The 20,011-nt window shown below is 39.0% G+C and overlaps 1 protein-coding gene across 3 annotated transcripts in view; it reads right to left on the bottom strand.

Moving 5' to 3' along the window:
• Nucleotides 1–20,011, bottom strand: part of col18a1a (collagen type XVIII alpha 1 chain a) — a 68,569-nt gene that overhangs the window by 16,314 nt on the left and 32,244 nt on the right. Inside the window, exons 1-4 of one of the 3 annotated variants that reach the window (XM_058081529.2) lie at nt 13,393–13,916; nt 5,718–6,259; nt 3,887–3,970; nt 3,523–3,594 (exon numbers count right to left, since the gene is read on the bottom strand). In XM_058081529.2, the coding sequence (XP_057937512.2) occupies nt 3,523–3,594; nt 3,887–3,970; nt 5,718–6,259; nt 13,393–13,753 (1,059 nt within the window). In that variant the 5' untranslated portion in view covers nt 13,754–13,916. Of the gene's footprint in view, nt 1–3,522; nt 3,595–3,886; nt 3,971–5,717; nt 6,260–12,339; nt 13,319–13,392; nt 13,917–20,011 lie in introns of those variants that run through there. The other 2 variants (XM_078795243.1, XM_058081532.2) reach the window with 2 other exon arrangements.

The raw sequence follows: 20,011 nt of genomic DNA on the forward strand, positions 1-20,011 counted from the left end.
AAATTCTCATCGTTCCAAGTCACAGAGTGTAATCTAAACTCTCTCATTGGTTGCATTGGTAGTAGTCAGTCAGTCATTAGTTTTGAACTCAAGTCGTATACTGCGCTTCTCGTCTAACAGTATGTTCTTTCACACAACAGTAATCACGTAAGAACTGGGACATTCTGGTATTTGTGGTTTTTTTAAAGGTTCATAAACAGATGCTAAAGTATGCACACCAGGACAACAGCCCCCTTTCTAAAAGTGTGCATCTTTCAGGTTAAAACAGGAACAATAATACCATTATTTTCTCAAACCTCAACCTTGAGACCAGTTTCCAAAAGATGTCATAAAAGCAAACTGCCAAAATAACGCTGTTTATTATCAGTTTTCAACAAAAAAAAGAGTAAAAGGGCGCTTAACCATACGGGTTGCCAAGCAAGCGGAGTAATTGAAGACTGGAGGAGGCAGGAGTAATTTCAACTCTTTTGTGTGAGTATGGAGGCAGGGGAGGAAATAATGGATAACCCTGTCCTAAACACACACACACACCCTAACACACACGCATCTGAAGCTTATTCTTCACCTGAGACACACCTCAAATTGTCACCTGTGAAGGATGTAAAAGGGAGCGCAGCTGAAGCGGAAAACATGAAGCCCATGTTGATAATTAACTCGATTTTTTTCTGACAGCCTAAATCCCCCTGCTGTGTCGCATAGCAATGACTATGCTAAGAATTTGGTCAGGCCATGGTTGACTTTTCAGGGACGACACAAACAACAATGTGATAGAGAATACCCAACATCTTCACTCATCTTCATCATAACAGAGGGCGATGGGTGGCTGACCCGAGCTGTCTAACAATGTTGATGGATTTGAACCGCATGACCTACAGATTCTAAAAACACATATCCAGTTTCCTTGGTGATGAAAGTCCTTGAGTCCTATTTTTTTTTACCTTTTTTACCTCTATGTATCAATTTCTATTATTTTCGAACATCATATTTGCATTTTTACGTAGTGAACCAAAGATAGCATGTTAGTTGAGTACAGTAATGCTTCATTTATTTTCAGCCCCAACACTCTCCATACACATGCGCTGAAATATATCCTTAAGTTAGACTGTGGTTTGTGAATTGCATTATTTTCAAGGTTGAGTTCGCATTAATATACATTATACAGTGTATAGTATTAGATCAATAGGCAGGCCCATTAATGACCCAGAATGCTACAATTCAGAAAAATAATTCTGAAAAAAAACATGATTTCATCAATCATATTGTGCTTTAACATTTGTGCAAAACTGAATTTTATTGGGAAAAAAATATGTATATATACATATATATAGTATATATATATATATATATATATATATATATATATATATATAAAAGCATCAAGTAAGCTAATATTACATAGAAAAAAATATATGTATATATACATATACATATATATATGTATATACATATATATACACACATATATATATATATTTTTTTTATATGTAATATTAGCTTTCTTGATGCATGATGCTGTGTAGTTCGGAGCACTATGTATGAATGATATGAATAAAAGTAGATGAATAGACTGCAATAGCAGCTCTTAAAGCTGCTATCCCGGGTACATTCCTTTTTTCCGAGGTATTGCCCATGGGAGAATGGCAATTAATGTATTTATTGACCCTTTCGTCAACTTTGGTGGAGGTATGCACTTTTTCTGGATGTGAAAGTACAAGCCCAGCTGCCACAGGTAGTTTGCGATTGAGATCATTATAATTATTAACAACAGCTAAAATGTAGCAAATGTTAATTACCCTGGTGAATGTCTGGGTTGCTACAGACAAAAACAAGCTGATAACATAGTACGTCTTCTTTGTTAAGGATTTCCTGAGCATCTTTACATCCCGTTTTTACAAATTCCTGAATGACATAATGGAAAGTCTCACATCTACCCTCTCTTCTTTGCCCAGGCTTGTCTTGTGCTGCACATTGACTATGTAAGTTGTGCTACCTGTGAACAGACATCACATGGGAAAACATTCGCAGGTAAACACTAGGTACCAGCTGTCGTCTTCAGCACCACTTCTCTTATTATAATGCTAATACACCGATTGAACAGATGGAAGAAACCCACTTGTAAAAGTGACAGGGCATCAGTGCAGAATTCTTAATGTCCAGACAAGGAGTTGTTGCAATGTGGACCTGCCCATTAGGTCTGCACTCGGCTTTCTGTTCTTAATCAGGAGCAAACTCAGTTGTGGTGCGAGGGGGGTGGGACGACTTAAGTGGGTGTTTGTGGATTCTGATTGTGCGCCAATGTGAAAGAGACATAAAGCAGGGACAGGGAGACCAAATGACAAAATCCAGCTGGAAAAAATATAAAGGAATAAACAGAGAAATCCTTTATCATGGAATATGGTTGTTAGTGTATCAAATTTAAACAATTTGCAGTGTCTCTTTCGAGGTGAATCACGTCTCACTTTTCAACTGGGCCTGGCATATCTCTATAAAATTTATAGAGATGCTTTAAATTTTGCGTTTTCACTCTCTTGGTTTTTCAAAAATACATAAATAAATCATCGCTGTTTTCTGGTTGAATAAGTCCTCATATTAGAAAAAAAAAATGCCCATTTTTGTATATGTTACTTTTTTTTTGCTTATAGTAAGCATTTCCAAGCATAAAAATTAAGATGTTGCAATAATATGCTACACTGGTCAATAGGTGTCAGCAATGTTATATTGATGAGACAATAACCAGGAAGTACTGTACAGAAACTGGAAGTTAAGAAATTAACAATAAAAAACTCTCATAATGCAAACATGTGAGTCTATTATGTCTTATTTATTCCCTATGTGCCTTATTTTCTCTGTATTTTGTATTATGAGTGTAAATGTCACTAGAGGGTGTCATGTGTTGTCTAGACCACTAATACTGTGTACAAAAACATATTTACAAGGTTGTAAGCAGGTTCTCTATGCTCTGACGACAAAAATACAAAATTTATAAATAAGGAATCCTACTTTGTGGAAATGCGATCTTCGCGATCGGGTGTGGAACCACTTAACCGTGATAAACAGGGTATTTCTATAATTCTTTTGATACCCTCCTGGGCCCTAACACTGAGTACGCTAGCGTAACCAGAGATCAACTACAGTGGTAAAACATACCCTCTCCTTTAAAAGGCAGCAGCTGTACCCTTACACCACCAGGGACTGATTGATGATGATGCTGTACATCCTTGTGGCAACTAGCCTTGGTACTCCGTGCATCACGGTAGCAATGTACATCCTTCGTGCATTTGCCAAGAATGTGTCCCCTTGCACAATATCAGGCCCCCTGTGGATCGTGGGGCCCTACACACAGCGTTCTCTTGTATTCTGCATGTAGGGAAGGGCGGCTCTGCATATCTGTATGGTAACTTTGATGTTCAATGCTAATGGATAGTATACATATGACAATACTGTAAAAATGATACTGCATGTTCATACATGGCCTCTCTCTCATCAAATGTCATTCCATAACAAATACAAATGACTCCATACCACCCATGTGTGCTTCTCTGTTACTGGTTTCGATGGTCTGGTTTCTCCATCGGCACTTCCTTCCCCTGAGGCCTGAGAATAACAATAACAGTTTTTTTTTAAATTTAAGGTTCACTTGTAATTGCTTTACTCTACACATATAGCAAGAAATGCTCCATTACAAATGTTTTTGGTTCCTTACCAAAAAAGTAATGTTCGTAATTTTTATTTTGATTAATAGGCGTTCCAAAGAAAATAGTTTCACTGATGTCTGTTCACCTCCTTAACCGTTTGCAACCGCTAGACCCAACACAGATGGCAGCGTGGTTGCATATCTCACATCTATGTTATTTAAACTTGCTATATTAGATGATTAGATACTTACAATATCTGAATCATCTTCATCCTCTTCACAATGCCTCTCAGCAGCACGGGGGTCTCCCACCACCCTCAGTTCACTGATAACACCCTGTTATAAAAACAAGAACAAGGTGAATGCCAATGCTTGGTAATGAAATCTCAATCAATCTTGTTTTCATGCAACTGCATAGATAAGTAGATATTTTTCAGCAAATTCAATAGTACATCACAGTACATTCAGAGAAGCTGAATGTATTAGGGAAGTGTTAGACACTTGTTCAAATTTGGTTTTCATATTCAGTATCTGGGCTGCACGTCGGACGAGTGGTTGGTGCGCAGGCCACACAGCTAGGAGACCCGAGTTTGATTCCACCCTCAGGCATCTCTGTGCGGAGTTTGCATGTTCTCCCGGTGCATGCATGGGTTTGCTCAGAGTACTTCGGCTTCCTCCCACATTCCAAAAATTAATTGTTAATTGAAGACTCCAAAATTGTCCATTGTTATGAATGTGAGTGGAAATGGTTGTTTGTCTATATGTGCACTGTGATTGGCTGGCGACCAGCCAGGGTGTACCCTGCCTCTCGCCTGAAGGCAGCTGGGATAGGCTCCAGCCCACCTGCGTCCATCGTGAGGATAAGCATCAAAAAATGAATCAATATCCAGCATCAGGAAATCTTGTGACAACTGCAGTATATACTGCAGGTGCAGTGCTGTGGAAAGAGATCGTGAGCTTGGTGAACTTGCTTAACGGTAAACCTGTTGGACTGTTCCCAAAGACACAATGTGGCAGCTATGCAGATCAACACGCTCCTCTTCAACACAGTAACACAGTGATTCAGTCACACAAAACTGAGCCATATAAAGTCGCAGGTGTCAGCATTTGATAAAGAAGTTGAGGAACACGACTGAATTCAAAATATAACTCATGACAAAACAGAAAGGTGGTGTTGAAGACGAAAGTGTCTTTAGGAAAAGTCACATCTTCAATGAAGGTAAAAGTAACCTTATTTTTTCATTGATTCCTTTCATTGGGGGAAAAACTTTTGGTGTAAACTTTGACTTTAATCCAAAAACACGCTAACCAAGGTGGACCCAAACCGCTGTTCCACGGTACAAGAGTGTCCTGTAAAGTTCATTTGTTTGAAAAACTCAAATGAGAATGTTACAAAAGTCTGTTTGTCAACAATACGTTTCATCTTGGCGCTAATGTTGTTGTTGGTCTGGATCTCCTCTCCTACTTCCCTGCTCTATCTTCGCCAACAAGTCTTCAATGAAAGGTAAATGTGACATTCATGTATGCATTTCAATCCTCATTTAGAATTATTTTGCTCTCTTTTCTTAATGTAAAACTGTAATTATTCTCTGTAAAGACATATTTTTTTCAAATATGTGGGTGTCCGTGACAAATTAATTGGATTTCCATTATTTCTTATGGTAAAAAATGCATCAGTTTTTGTACATAATTAATAACAAAAAACAAAGTACCGCTGTAGTTATGACACTAACCCTTGCCCATGCCAAAATCCTCCAATTACTGCCAGACAATTTATGGGAAGCTCGAGTGATGAATTCAACATTCATGTTATGGTTCAGATCAGACCAATTTGAGCAATAAAATCATACAAACTATTCAGCTGCAATGTCTCGCATGCTTGATTATGAAAATAAACCAGCAGCAGAGCAGCAGGTGCTATGTTGATGCTGGTTCCCAAAAAAATGGGATTTGGGATTTGTGCTTCCTCTACTCTGAAAGAATTAAGAATTGCTGTGAACTCATGACAATTTTTTTTTATTTTTGTAAAGCGCACGATCTCAGCATGTGTTTTGCACACAACAGCTACAGTTTTCATACATACCAGAAACTTGTCTGGATTCGTTCCTCCAGCCTGTCCGACAAAGACCCCAGCGCCAGCTTCCAGCTCCATCTCATCAGGGGACCTTTCGATGCGCATAACTTGAGGATCGATATCACAGTTGAGGTACAACATCACCTTGTCATCCTTCACTGCAATGGCAAACCGGGTCCAGGTGTCCCTCAAAGAGGGTACAATGAACCTGGCCGCCTCGTATGATGTCTCTGAATCAGGCTCCGTGTAGTACAAGATGACATCCTGATTGCTGCCCATCACGGGTGACAGTTTTACACCCACATACATGATTTGCTGTGTGGCGTCCGTGACAGAGAATAACACACCGCCTCTGTCAGAAGTGGCTTTCAAGTTGAAGATGAGGGAAAAGTCACGGTAGAATGGGTTCGGCAAATGGGCACGTGCCAGTTGACCCGTGTTGGCATCGGGGCCAAACAGGTATCCTGGAGTGGTGTCGGGCCCGTAAACTCTGGTGATCTCATTCGGAGGAGGGTCCCCAATCAGCTGCAGCAAAGATAGACCGGTGTCTTCTAAAGAGGAACAAAAAAAAAATGCATGTGAGCCCACTATTTCAATAGAATGAGTTGGAGGTTAAAAAGGGAGGGCAGCATGGCAGGGTTAGAAGAGGTTTTCTTGATTGCATGCAATTGTGTCTGTTGGAATTGTCATTTCACTCTTTGACTAAACAAATCATTATTTCTTATGGTATTGCTGCAGCCTACATGACATTGACAAGGATGGTAATTTAATGTGTCTGCACCAAAAATGATTTATGACAGGGAATTCATCTGATCTCAGGTGTAAGAAGAGGCCCCTTTCACTGGATTTCATTCCAGACTTACCAGCAAATGGCAGAAATATGTGAGTAATTAAGACACCCATAAAAAAAATTGTATTTTGCTGACACATGGCTTGCTTCTCCCCACATTAAAATCCTCCTTATACTGTTCACTTACAACACAAACCAGATTCAAGCCCTATGAAGTTCGACTTTACTCTTACTCACTCCACTCCATCAGCTTTTTTCCCCCAAATATATTAATTTAACAAATCATATTGCGGTTTCTTGTTGTTTTGCGGTTGACTGTAGACTATTATTAGTCAAAACTATGCATATTTAAAATTTTCCCCCCAATAAATATGGAATATAATAGAAATACAAGGCATTCCAGAAGAAATACTGATGCATTGAAAGACAAAAGGTATACGGTTGTGTGTAAGAACTGTGTATGTAAGTATAATGTACACGTGCATAAGTATTATTACTATATATATGCGTGTGTAGTAAGCATATCAAATGAAACAAAACATAGGCTAGGGGCAGATAAAAAAAACGACAAAAAACAAGCCGAAAATCACTTATAATAAGTGGCACTTGCAACTATGCTGTTTGGTCATCCCTCGCCACTTTGCAGTTGGAATTTTGCAGCTTTACTTGGTCACGGTTTTTCAAAAGAACATTGATTACTAAATAATTCTGTTTCATGTTTGAATGCAGCCTATTACTACTTAAAACATATGCATGCTTGAGCAAATCTATTTTTCTTTGTTTCGGACTACCAAACAAAGATTTGATTTGATTTTTTTTTTTTTTTTTTTTTACCAAAAATCCATGAATTTGCAGAATCACAAATGTGCAGGCTTCCACTGTACAACATGATCAATTCACGCAAACACAGATGAAAAATACCAAATGCATCTCAAAAGACAGGCAGTATTACAGATGCATACCCACATATGAATGCACATGTTCAGGCTTATCCATAGAACTGCTGGCCGTCATCTTATGAAAGCCAGGCACTATTGTTATCAATATAGAAGCTAACTAAAGTGAATCATTTTCTGTATATGCCGTCGGCATATGTTCCCCCAATCCCCCATCTCTCTTGGTGACTGGTGATGCAGTATATATAAAAAAAAGCCAAACAAAAACACAGATATTTACATAACATGGTGCGGATGTGTCTGTGTTAGTGTTTCACTGACATTGAGCTTCAGACAAAAATGTACTTATTACTTTGATGTAATGTATTCCACAAAATTAAAAAAAACACTGTTTTGAGAAAGCACTTGTAGTTTTTCATTCTTTGAAGACAAAGCTTTGCTTTACCACCTGGTGACTCATGCTCAAGCTCCATTTGAGGGTTCAAAGCCTCCCCACTGCCATGAGTGCTGGAGATCAGTGAAGATGATGGTCAGCTTTGTTGAGAGCTTAAACACACAAGGAGTTTGACTGAACCCAGGGGTCTTGGTTTCTGCTCAACAACCCTCAAAACAAGTGAATAGTCTGGCACACTGTTCAACAAATAAAGAATCTCTCTTCTGAATCTGAGCTGACAAAGAACCAAGTCAAGCCTTAACAGGACAGCAGTAAAGTTCTTTACACTGTTATTAAGTGATACCTTTTCCTATGGTAGTATAATTTGATGACATTTCCTCAGTGTAGACTTGGCGACATGAAAGATAAATGAACACCTGTTAGATAAACAAACATGTAAAAGTCACAACAAATGTTCATCTTAAACATATTTATCATGTAAAAAGTCAAACAGACACTAAAGTTTAACTGTGGCTAGTAAAAGTGTAATTTACAAACAGATGTTTTAAAATCAGAATGACAAAGCTCGAGGGACTCTTTGCCGGGCTTGTGTTCGCATGCCTGAACCACATCCTGACTATGTGGACAACATGTTACCTGGAGTCAAAGTTATCAATCAACAATTGCTAATTTGGTGCCTTTGAAAAGTTCTGGTGCTTAAACAGTGCCAGAGCAGGTACTTGGACATGGAAAGCAGCAGTAATACAGGACACAGGGAATGTGCAAAAAAATCTTCATAATTGAACAGTACGTTAAATCATACATACAAAAACCGATTACCACTCTGGCAACCTGCTTGCATTGTAATGTAGATATTCAGAATTTCTACGTTCATGAATACACCTCGCTTGCTGTGAGTGTGATTGGTGGAGAGCAAGAGAGGAACGTGTGTGAGTTCACCGTGTCTGAAATGTGTACAGTCATCCTTCACCATATTGCAATATCACAAATTGAAATACAAGTGGTGTGTAGTATTCTGATCACGAGGCAGCAATAAGCAATGACATGTCTGATGTGATGTGAGTGAAAAAAAAGTTAACTTCCATTCCGTGCGGAAGTGGTACGTTTTTGGCTTCTTAAATTTAGCTTAATATTTCACCTTCCTGACGAATACAGATGGTACTTACTAGTTGAGATTAAAACTCGAGGCATCCGCTCCAAAGTCCAGAACGCTAACCACTACACCATGGCGGGCTCCAATACATCTTTACATTATAAGTGATTCAAAAATATTAGGTCATGATATTTACATTAACATGTTGAAAATGTACTTAAATTATTAATGTGCCACGTTAGTTCGATAGCTGCAAAGCCATATGAAATACACACTAAAACAACACTAGAAGAGCACACGTCTTGTCACATCTGCACCGCTTAATGTTAACAAGGCAGCTAACGTCTGTGGCGGTTTAATTGTCAACTTTTGGCAACACATCTAATGCTTGTGGTTTCAGCACATCGAAGCCCTGTTCCAACTGTGAGTATTAACACAGGACATGACAAAGTATTTCCACATAGTGGACAGGCTGGACCTCCAGTTTCTCTCATACCGTAGGACGGTATGACCGAGAGAAAACGTAGTATATCTTGAAACCAGTAACTGGCCCATCTCGAGTTAAAACCTGTATTTACAAAGTCATAAACAGGTTTTCTATGCTTTTCCATATACTCCATATATTCCATATATACTCCAACACTGAGTCTGATATTGTGAAAATTAATTTATCGTGGCCGGGTCTGGAACCAATTAACAAGGGACGACTGTATTGCTGTTGGCATGTTAATGTTGGAAGTTGAGTTTAAAAATGTCAGACTCTGTGTGTCTCTATGGGACCATGCATTTCCCACAAGATGTTACTTGATAAATATCACCTTCGAACAATTGCTGCAGCTGGCTGGCTACGTCAGCTTTAATTTAGCACCTTAATAATAGCTATTTCATTTTTCTGTCGACCAGTACGCAACCCGAGTGAATGGCGACATTTTCCACAGCAATACTGCAATAACTGTATTTTCTGATCCTAAGATACACAGTTAGACATGTTTTAGCTTCCCTACTTTGTTTAACAAGGCCTTTCATTCTTAATCTCTGTACAGATGAAATGACAATGTCTGGAAAATCGCATCATCTCAAGGACTTCTCTATACATCTTTTCTTTCTACTGTTATTCCTGATTTTATGATCATGTGACAAATGTAAAACCAGACTTTCCTCTTGAAACATCGAAGCTTCCCAAACCTATCATTAGTGAAGCATCCCACCTTTTAACTCATCACTCACATAAACAGATGTGCATCAGCCATATTCTACTGAAATGAACTGGAGAACCTTCAGAGAAAACATTCCACTATGTCCACGTTAAAATAAGTTAAAAGACAAAAGAGAGAAATCTAAAAAATCAAAAGAGGAAAAAGAGTGGAATTTGAAAAAAAAAATTCTGCGTAATTTGGGAAAAATTAAATGCATTTCATGGGACCCTACAGAATGCAGTGAAGTGAACTGCCTTCAGCAGGTCTTTCTCTCTATGCTTGTATCTTTTCCTATTGTCAATAGGAAAAACGTATTCTAAATTTCAAGGAAGGACAGTGCTCATATTAGGGGTTCAACTATATATAGAGAATCCTACACAAAAACATTCCATTAGCATTTTAACAGCATTCTTGCATTCTCAATGTCGCCTTACCAAAGACCCTTTGTGAACCAATGACAGCTCCAAGGTCAAGCGAATAGTCACTGAATGGAGTAATGCTGAGTTTATGGTACTAGTTTGTCTTGTCAAGAAGGCCTCCTCTTATTGGTAGAACATTCCAAGATGGGGCAACGCAATTGTGATTCTCTGGGTAATGAGCTGAAAACATTGCCTATATGTAGAGCTTTAGGATTCTGCATGGGAAAACATTTGAAAATCTGGGAAGTCACATGTTTACAGACATTGTGTTGTCAATCTAAGATTAAGATATGCCTTTATTCGTCCCTCAGTGGGGAAATTTGTATAGAACAGCAAATCTCAACTGGTGGGTTGCACCACAAAACTTGTGTCACTGTGTCATTTCGTTGGCAATTTCACTACTGTGTTTTTGTGCAATGACAATAAAGGGAGTCTATCTATCTATCTATCTATCTAATTCTAAGTTGGTTGTGGGCAGCTCGTAAAAAATACATTACAGGATTTAATATAGAGCCGATGTGTCTATATTTTATATGTTGATATAAAATTATTTTGACAGTTGTCTTCCACCTTGTTGTTTGCTTCAGGGGGCCTACTATGCTCATTTTTCCGCCCTTTTTATTAAGTTGTGGACTCCTATAGAGCAGCTACACATGATAACCAGCAGAGAAGGCTTTGTAGATCTTCCAGAATCTACACCTATTACAGCTGTTTGCTTGGATTCTCGCAAAAATCCGGTCTGTTGTAATTTATTCTACTCACGGCACAACTCCAGGCTGTTGGTCACACTCCCAAGTGCTCAGTAAGACTTGCAGATAGCTGCTGAACCCAATTGTATAAGAGTTGACAAACGGTATAGGAGTTTTAACATACAGCCATATGTGTTGGATCCCGAATCCGATCCGGAAGTAGAGACTGGACAGTCCCAAGTTTCTCAAGAAACGGAGCTTTTGCATTTTAGAGTTAGGTGTAATGTGTATCGTGTAACGTGTAATGTGGTTGTTACACGTTTTTAGACGTTACACGAGCTTGGGTGAGGGCAGAGAGTTCAAGCAAAGCATACTGAAAATATAAAGCGATAGTAGAGGTTCCCAATCACCATTGGTCTATCTAAACCAGTTGTTGCCAACCAGAGATCCCAGAGAGGCAAGATAACGTATCAGGGCATGCAGAAACTTGGGTTTGTCAGACAGACAAACATAATAAATTATGAAAAATGAAATACCTAAAAATTCGATTCGCCTACATTAACCATGCGACAATGTCTAAAGCTGTTGCCAGAGCTATAAATCCAAACTTGCAGACCTTAAAAATGTCAGCAAATTGTTGATGCAACAGTACCTACTAAGCATAGTCAATTGGAATGGCCTTTTATTGTCATTATGCAAGATGTACAACGAAATTGGAGAGCTTCTCTTTTCAGTGCAGTAGTCAAGTTTATATCATACTACCTAAAACAGGCATGCAACTGAACAATACTTAAATGTATATGAATTTTAGTAAATGTGTGCATGTCTGTAATCTGCCCAATGGACGGTAGGAGCAAGCCACATGCAGTTTAATGAACAAGAGAACAAATACATGCAACAGATTACAGATTATAAAATGGCATGCAGTTATAAATAGAGCATCCCACCAGAGCAAACACCACAGCATGCTTTAATCTGAGTAGGTTTCCTGTGTGAGGATACTCATTGGGGTGCTGCTTGGGATCAAAGTGTGTCGGTACGGGGTAGCAATTGTAGGTATGGGGTTGACATTGCAGATAAACTGGGGGATAAGGATTTGGAAAACTGGTTCAAATAAATGTCCAAATTGGTATTCATTTAAAACCAGTCATTACCTTTCTGATTCAAAACAGACAAGCACCGATACCCATCATACTCTTCATCCGGGAGAATTTGGCACTTCACAGGGAGGTGGCCCTCATCCAGGAGTGTCCAGCAACTGTCCTTTAAAACCTCACAAAAATTTCGGCAAGGCAACACCGGCACTGGAGAGCCACACTTTGGTAGTAAAAGAAGACAGAAAAACCTCTCCAAATCAGAGTGGCAATTTGACCTCAACAACCAAGCCCATTCATTTAGGAGTATGTGGACTTCCTCCATGCTAGACTGGTTGAAGTGATTGGGCACAGCAAACTTCTCGCCGGTCATGGATGAACAGAAGGGAAGTGCAGTATTCAGCAATAAGCAATATGGGGTAGCTAAGTCTTTGTCCTCGTCGGCTGGTGTCCAACTATCCAAAGAGCTTTGATTAGGTTTCAACCGACTCTCTGGTGTAGTTGGTATAGCCTGATCGTTGACTCGGTGCTGGGTGGATTGGGGTAATATTGCTCTGCCTGATTGCACATTAGCTGGTTGTGTAATGAACAAGCTTGGTGTTTCTAATGTAGGAAATACCGCACTACCTCCAGGTGTTTTTCTTCCAGAGTTACGTGGACTCTCGAGGTCAACTGTAGAATCAACTACATGCCCCTGAAGGACTTCCACTTTCTGCATGTCTTGTGGTATCACAATTCTTCCTGAAGAGTTTTTGCCAACAACCCGGTTTAATAAATCTGCAATGGCTGATTTCTTGTGAGAAGGAATGGTCAAATCAGACTGATTTGCATTCCAATTTAAACTACCCCCACCAAGATTGTTACCCTCTTGAGTCCCATTACTACTGATCTCAATGCTACTTTGAAACATCAGATCACTAACTTTAGAACGCACACTTCCCACACTGGCAAACCTATTTTGCTTTTCCACAAAGGATCTACCGGACTTGCTGCTAATTTCATCTGGTTTGGTAAATTCTGATTCTAACAGAAGACTGAAGCTATCATGAGCAAATTCAGACCCAAATCCAACTTCTTTCAAAGCAGCATGATTAGATCTACCAGAACCCATACCTTTAAGTGAAGATGCTTCATTACCAGGTTTACTTGTGCTTGGCGTAATCGTTGTTGTGCTCTTGTCTGACGTATGTTCAGTCCCTGCTCTTGGTGTGACAGTAGTAAACTGAGGAGTTTGAGTCCCTTGCAAAGTCTGATCAACACTTTGGTTAGTGTGTCTGTCCTCAATGACCTGTCCTCCATCATTTAAAATGGGCTCGGTTGGTACTTCTCCACTACCAGCTGGACTGCCGGAACCCTCGTGATCCACTAATGGAGCCAAAGTAGTAGTTCCAGTCCAGGACCAAAACCAAGCATCAGAGTAGGCAACACAAAGAGTCAACAAAAAAATCCCACAAAAGGTCCTCATCTTTGGCATATTGGTGAACACATCCACCTGTTTGATCAGACAACCTCAGTGAACTGTGACATGCCCTGACAACCCCTACTGTCCACAAACACACACACACACATACCCACACCCCCACACAAACACATACACGAGTGTGGTCTCTTCACTCTCTCTACTTGGCAGAAAAGACAAGTGAAGAGAGTACCCATTCAAAATGGTAAACCCCAAGAGCAGGAGGAGCTGCGCTCCTTATTGGCTCTCCTGACAACAGTTCCCCTCACAACTCCTCCTCCCTTTGTCAAAGCAGTGAAAAATGATCTCTCCTGCTGACCTATACTTTAGAATTATGGCAGTCTTTCTTTTCAGTGTGTAGTATGAATGCTTCCAATGTTTAGTGACTGTCTGTATTAAACCTTGACACTGGAAAAAAAAACCACTGTGATTGGCTGCACTCTGCTTCTTTCCCTAATTCAGCTTACCCTCTAACTCACCTATGACTGTCGCACGATAAGCAATAGAAAACAAATGACTTCTGTACTGAAGGTGCCATTCATGTTGGAACACCATAATCCATCCAGACTTCACATTTTTGTAGAGGCTGCTTTATAGACAATGGGAGGTGTTGACAGAGACCTTGAATCCCAAAAGCAACTTGAGTGATAAAAGGAACTCCTGGTTATTGCAATAAAAACAGATACAAGGAAGCACTTTGTGCATTCAGACAGAGGAGTTGACAGGGACCTGTTTTTATGAAGTGTCCATGAAAATGGCAAAGATAAGTAAAGTGTATCTTCGTCAAGGAAAGAGAAGGTGTGTAATGTTCTGTATTAAATGTGTATACCTGAAAGGAATCATAAGACAAATTCCTGTTGGGCAAAAATAATTAAGGGACTCATGAAAAAGGACCAATTTCTTCCAAGTGATTTTTTTTCTTCCACAATATTCTATTTGCAGTATGATTGAAGTGATTATAATTGAGCAACAGGACCAGATGGGGATAACCAAGCCATTGTTCCCTCCCAAACTAGTGATCTCAAACTAGTGACTATGAAACAACAACTTACAGGACATTTGAAAACAAACAGAGTTAAGAGCCAAATGTTGTTTTTTGTGCACTCCAGTTTTCATATGGTTCAGTTTTTGTTTTTGCTCGAATTCTGCTTCAGGTCACATTATTGCACTTAAACTAGTTTAGGGGCTGCAACTTAGTCAACTGAAACAGTTGATCATTTTTTCAATTAATCAAATAAAAAAACAGATGTTGATAAATTGGATCATCAATTAATCATCCAAGTCATTGATTAATCGATGCAGCTCTAAACTACTTTCCATGATTATGTTATGCATTACATTATTTCCTGTGGGGAAAATTCCCTTGGTTTCTGTATGTTTCGATTGATAACAAAAACTGAGGTACCACTGTAAATACAACACATGCATGAATTAGGTTGTAATAAAATGTACTTGCTATGAAATGTATGATATTTGTAATGTTTACAAGACTAATCAGTGTGAAGTTGCTGATACATTCAGTCAGCCATGAGCAAGGTCTTTAGGCAGAGAAACTCACTGATCCATATCGTTGTTTCACTCTGTAAATATGGGATTTGTTAATAAAAATTATGAGGTAAAAAATACGACCATGTTGGTAATGATTAGCTTAAAGGGGAACAGCACTTTTTTGGAATTTTCCCATCTTTCACAATCCTTATGTGAAACATGAAAGTCCTTAACTGAAATTCCCTGAATTCATTTGTTTCACAGTATTATTACATTAGTACTGTGTGTATAAATATACTGTATATATACTGTATATGTACATATACTGTGCCAATTCAAAAAGGCATTATCTCAAAGAAGTGTACATATGGATCCAGTCTAGAACCACACTCCTCATACAATGAAGAGAACCACCTAAACCCCACTTTAGCAAGCACTTGGTAACAAGGCAAGAAAAAACCCTTTTGGGAAGAAACCTCAACAAAACCCAGACTCTGTGGGAGAGACAGAGTCGAGGAGAGAGGGTAAAATGGGACAGAATGGAGGTTTTAGAGAACAAGGGGCACAACAGCCATATCTAAAACAGTAATTTCAATATAGTGCTTATCAGAACTCCCAAAGATTGCCTGACATGATTGATCAACTTTGCAAGTATGTATGACGTTGTTCGATTTTTTTAAAGCAAACACAAAATTTACAAAAATTACATTTGTAGTTGACGGCACCAGCCATGACAAAGTAGATCACAGCTCAGCCTCATTTCCGGAAGTGATGTAAACGGGGCAGAGTAAACAAACGTCTCTCAAGTTCGATCGTCGACTTGTTTCACTATATTTTTCATCAAAATAGTAGTCATGCCACAACTTTATGTTGCTGCTGAATGTTCGACCACAAAGCATTATGAGTGTAATAAACATCTTTTGACTATGCATTCATCCTCAACAAGCCACCTCATACACAATAAACCAGGCAATAAAAACCTCTGCGCTCATTAAGTAGCCGATTTAAAATGACCAGAGTATGGCAAAATACTGTAAGTGTTACATGTTGTCACGAATGTACCTGTTACTGCATGGTCACAGCATGTACTATATAAAACTGTAAAACAATGTTGGAGGTTTTTGGATGCAGATGGCTTTTCAAGCAGATTGGCAGTGACCCACTAAGTGCATTAATGAGCTGCCTCTTTTTATATCTTCAGAGCGCACAGTAAAGAGAAAGATTTGTGTGACCATGCCTCACATAAGGATTGTGAATGACCCCCCCCCCCAAAAAAAGGTCCAGTTTTCCTTTAACATCGCAATTTATGCAAATAAGCCATGTGGTGGCAAAGAAAACTTGGACAGTGTTTCATTCTATCTTTCTATCTCTATTAAACATTGAATGTATCAGCAGGTTCTGCTTTTGCCTTGCATCTCCAGTCCTGGCATCATGTTTGCTCCTTCAGAGTGAAACCTTGTGGAGAGTGGAATGCTAACACTGTCAGTTCAAACACTTTTGTTGTGGCGATGCTGAAATCTCTTGAAATAACTTCCAACATCACTAAGCCGGTATTTTGATTTCCTCTAAGGTAAACAATGTGTTGTTGACCTTGAAAATAGTTTTTTGAGTAATTTTGTTTTTTGTTAACATAAAATCATTTTATCATAATTTTCCTCAGTACATGTACAATATGGTACCTATGTTATTATCGTGTTATTCATACACTGTTCGGGTCTAACTGTATCCTTAATGTATTTTTGTCCTTGTTGTCAGCCTATTAAGTTTACTAATACATGGAAACTGAAACCAGAGGTACAGTAAGCTCTGTTGCCTGTTATGTGCTGTTGACTCTGTGGTTTGTTTGCTAACTAACAAAGTCTCTGCTTATCTTTTGATCACAGCTGCAATACAATCCACAATGGAAACAAAGAAAGTTGCACATACCAGCACTTTCATGAAGAAGTTAAGAAACACCATTGAATTCTAGAAATATCAAGAAAAACATAGAAGTGGTACCCAAGTGGATGGAAAAGTGATGTTAAGTGTCCAATTATCCCTTTGAGTCATTATCTATATACAGTATTAGGGATCGACTGATCGCCTCCACACACACACAAACACATCACACTGACACAATTCAGTACAATATATAAAACATTTCTCTCATCATTAAAGTTCGTGTTGTGCACGCTAAAGTCCTCTCATAAGCAGACACGGCTGCTCCAATTCCTTCTATGTGCGTGTGTGCGTGCATGCTCCGAGAGAGCGCACACACATAACACGACACATATTTAACCTCAGCCCGGCGTTCGCTGACTGAAACTCCAACAAAGACCATGGGACTGAATTGACAACGTTGACATTAAAGCGGTGTTGGTAACAGCTGTACGTATTGTAACAAACAAGAATGTTACATGCACTTGGCGTTCATGTTACATATTTGAATTTCAATTAAGTTTAACTGTTAGAAACTAATTAAAAGTTGAAAACGTACCCTTGTTATGATTCGCCAGTGGGGGCAGGCTACCGCGACTGCGTGTGTTGCAGGGTCCTCCGGCAACACAAAGCTGCCCGCCGGATGCCTGTCTGTAAATCCTGCGGCGGAAAAATACATCGGCGAACCCACGTGCGTTTTGGCCGATACCGATTCAAGTAAAGAACGCAAATATCGGCCCGATGTATCGGTCGATCCTTATACAGTATGCATTTTGAAGTGTTAAAAAGTGTTTGTGTTAACATGTTTGGCTTTCTGGAACTTAATAATATTATTATTTCTTATGGAAATAATGGATTTCGTTAGAGTACATTTTGGTTGGAGTTGAACCTTCTGGAATGGATTAATGATGCTAACCAAGGTCCCACTGTGTATTTCTCAGCACAGATCTTAGCTGGAAAACACCTTAAAAACCACCTACTTTAATTGTCATAAATGGTCTTTTTCCATGTCTTTCAAGTCTACCACTGACTTCAAACTACAAGAGTAATTACAACACAAGTGGAAGATTTCCTGTTTTCAAGAGTGGCATTTGAGAATAAAAGTGGTAATTAGGGCTGAAATACTTGAAAGATTTCCAGTATGTCAGAGCTAGAAGGGAGACAACGTTGTACTGTCCTCCATCTGCTGGTGCTCACTGTGTGACACCATCTCCCACATGCCAAACATTAAACAAGGAGTTGTCATGGTTCAGTGAACTTTTGGCTAAAATTTAATCGGTTCATGTGTCGGCAACAGCAGCATTGCATGTACGACATTCCTGTGCACCATAAGAATATGGTAAAGGGGTTTAAGGACTTTGTTTAAATTCAGGTCAAATGCCAAACCTCTGCTGGCTGGGGACCATAATCTCAGCGGGGACACCTGCTCTTTTAAAGGGTCCTCCAATGCAAATCAACAAAAAGTGTTTCATTTTATAACTGAAGGACTCCACAAAAGCCTCCAAGATATAAGCCACTTTAAACTTAATATTGTTCCGCAAACAGTGCAATTGTAACAAAATATATATAAATATTAACAAACGCACATTTTATAGGAAACTAGATTAAGCAACTTCAGTAGAAATGTGTGAATTTTGAAACTGAACTGAAGAACGAATGCTGAAATTGCCTAGACACGTGCTTAAATCTATTCACCAACTGAGGAGCGAACCAGCAACCATCAGGTTTGAAGACGATCACTCTACGAGTCATGTCACCGTCCACATGATATCCAGAATGTGATATGTAATGTAAGATTAATTTCTACCAATAGGGTACAAAATTTAAATTTGCCATTCTAAAAATTCTAAAACATTAAAAAATGGGAAAAAAAAAATATAGTGGAATTTTTTTATAAAGGTTCTGATAGGGACCCTACATGAATGTGCTGACTAAAATCAGCATAATTATGAATGTTGTAAAATAAACACAATAAAAAAAATGTTGAAATGCATAAATGAGTTAAATGACAAGCTCGAGGATCGACCCAACAACCAGCACTCTCAGCATTCATGCAATAATTTTAGTTTTAAACGCAGGAATTTTTTTTGCAGCGGTATTTTTTTTAAAGCACAGATTCAGAAATACGCAGTGCTCTTGAACATCTCATCATTGTCTGGCGCAGGGCCCACACACACATAATAACGATGATTAAAGGATTCCCTTGCTAGAATCTATCTATAGTGTCCGAAATGGTTCCAATTCTTCACAGAGTCGACATTGCGTGGATGATTTGTTTGGGCACTCGACTAGTTTGTTAGGTGCAATGACCAGTTTCTGTCAAAAACCGAATCCTACAAAAAACAGGGTGTATGAAACCCAAGGTTTTATGGAACACATTTTTGAGTGTGACTGTATTTTATGGCCTCTTTAAATATCACTAAATATCAACACATTTTAATGAAATGTCTTTCATGTCTGAGAAACTCTTGAGACGTTCAGAACCAACTGAAATTCACAAGTCTCTCTTAGTCCTCCTTAGATCTTCTGGAAAGGATCAGGCAACCATCTCATCAATCGACAATTTAATCCTTGCTCTTATTCGCATATTATTTCATACGCAGAGTTCTGGCTTAATTAGCTGAAAATACAGTTCAACTGAAGATATGAGGACTACACATGCAACAAATTCCACTCATTGAAGGTTTTGCAGCTGTGAACTGTTCAATAGGGGTTTCGACCTTAGCAAGTGTAACTGCTGTCCAAACAGAGAGTTGGTAACTCAGACGCATGTCATGCAGGTTGAAAAATACAAAAATGTTGGTGTCTACTCTCCTGTAGAACTTTGACCATCTATAGGGCATGATGGCACCAACCCCCCTGCCCCAT

This window comes from Doryrhamphus excisus, linkage group LG12, assembly GCF_037039965.1.
Source record: "Doryrhamphus excisus strain RoL-2023G ecotype Guam linkage group LG12, RoL_Dexc_Guam_v1.1, whole genome shotgun sequence".
Lineage (NCBI taxonomy): Eukaryota > Metazoa > Chordata > Actinopteri > Syngnathiformes > Syngnathidae > Doryrhamphus > Doryrhamphus excisus.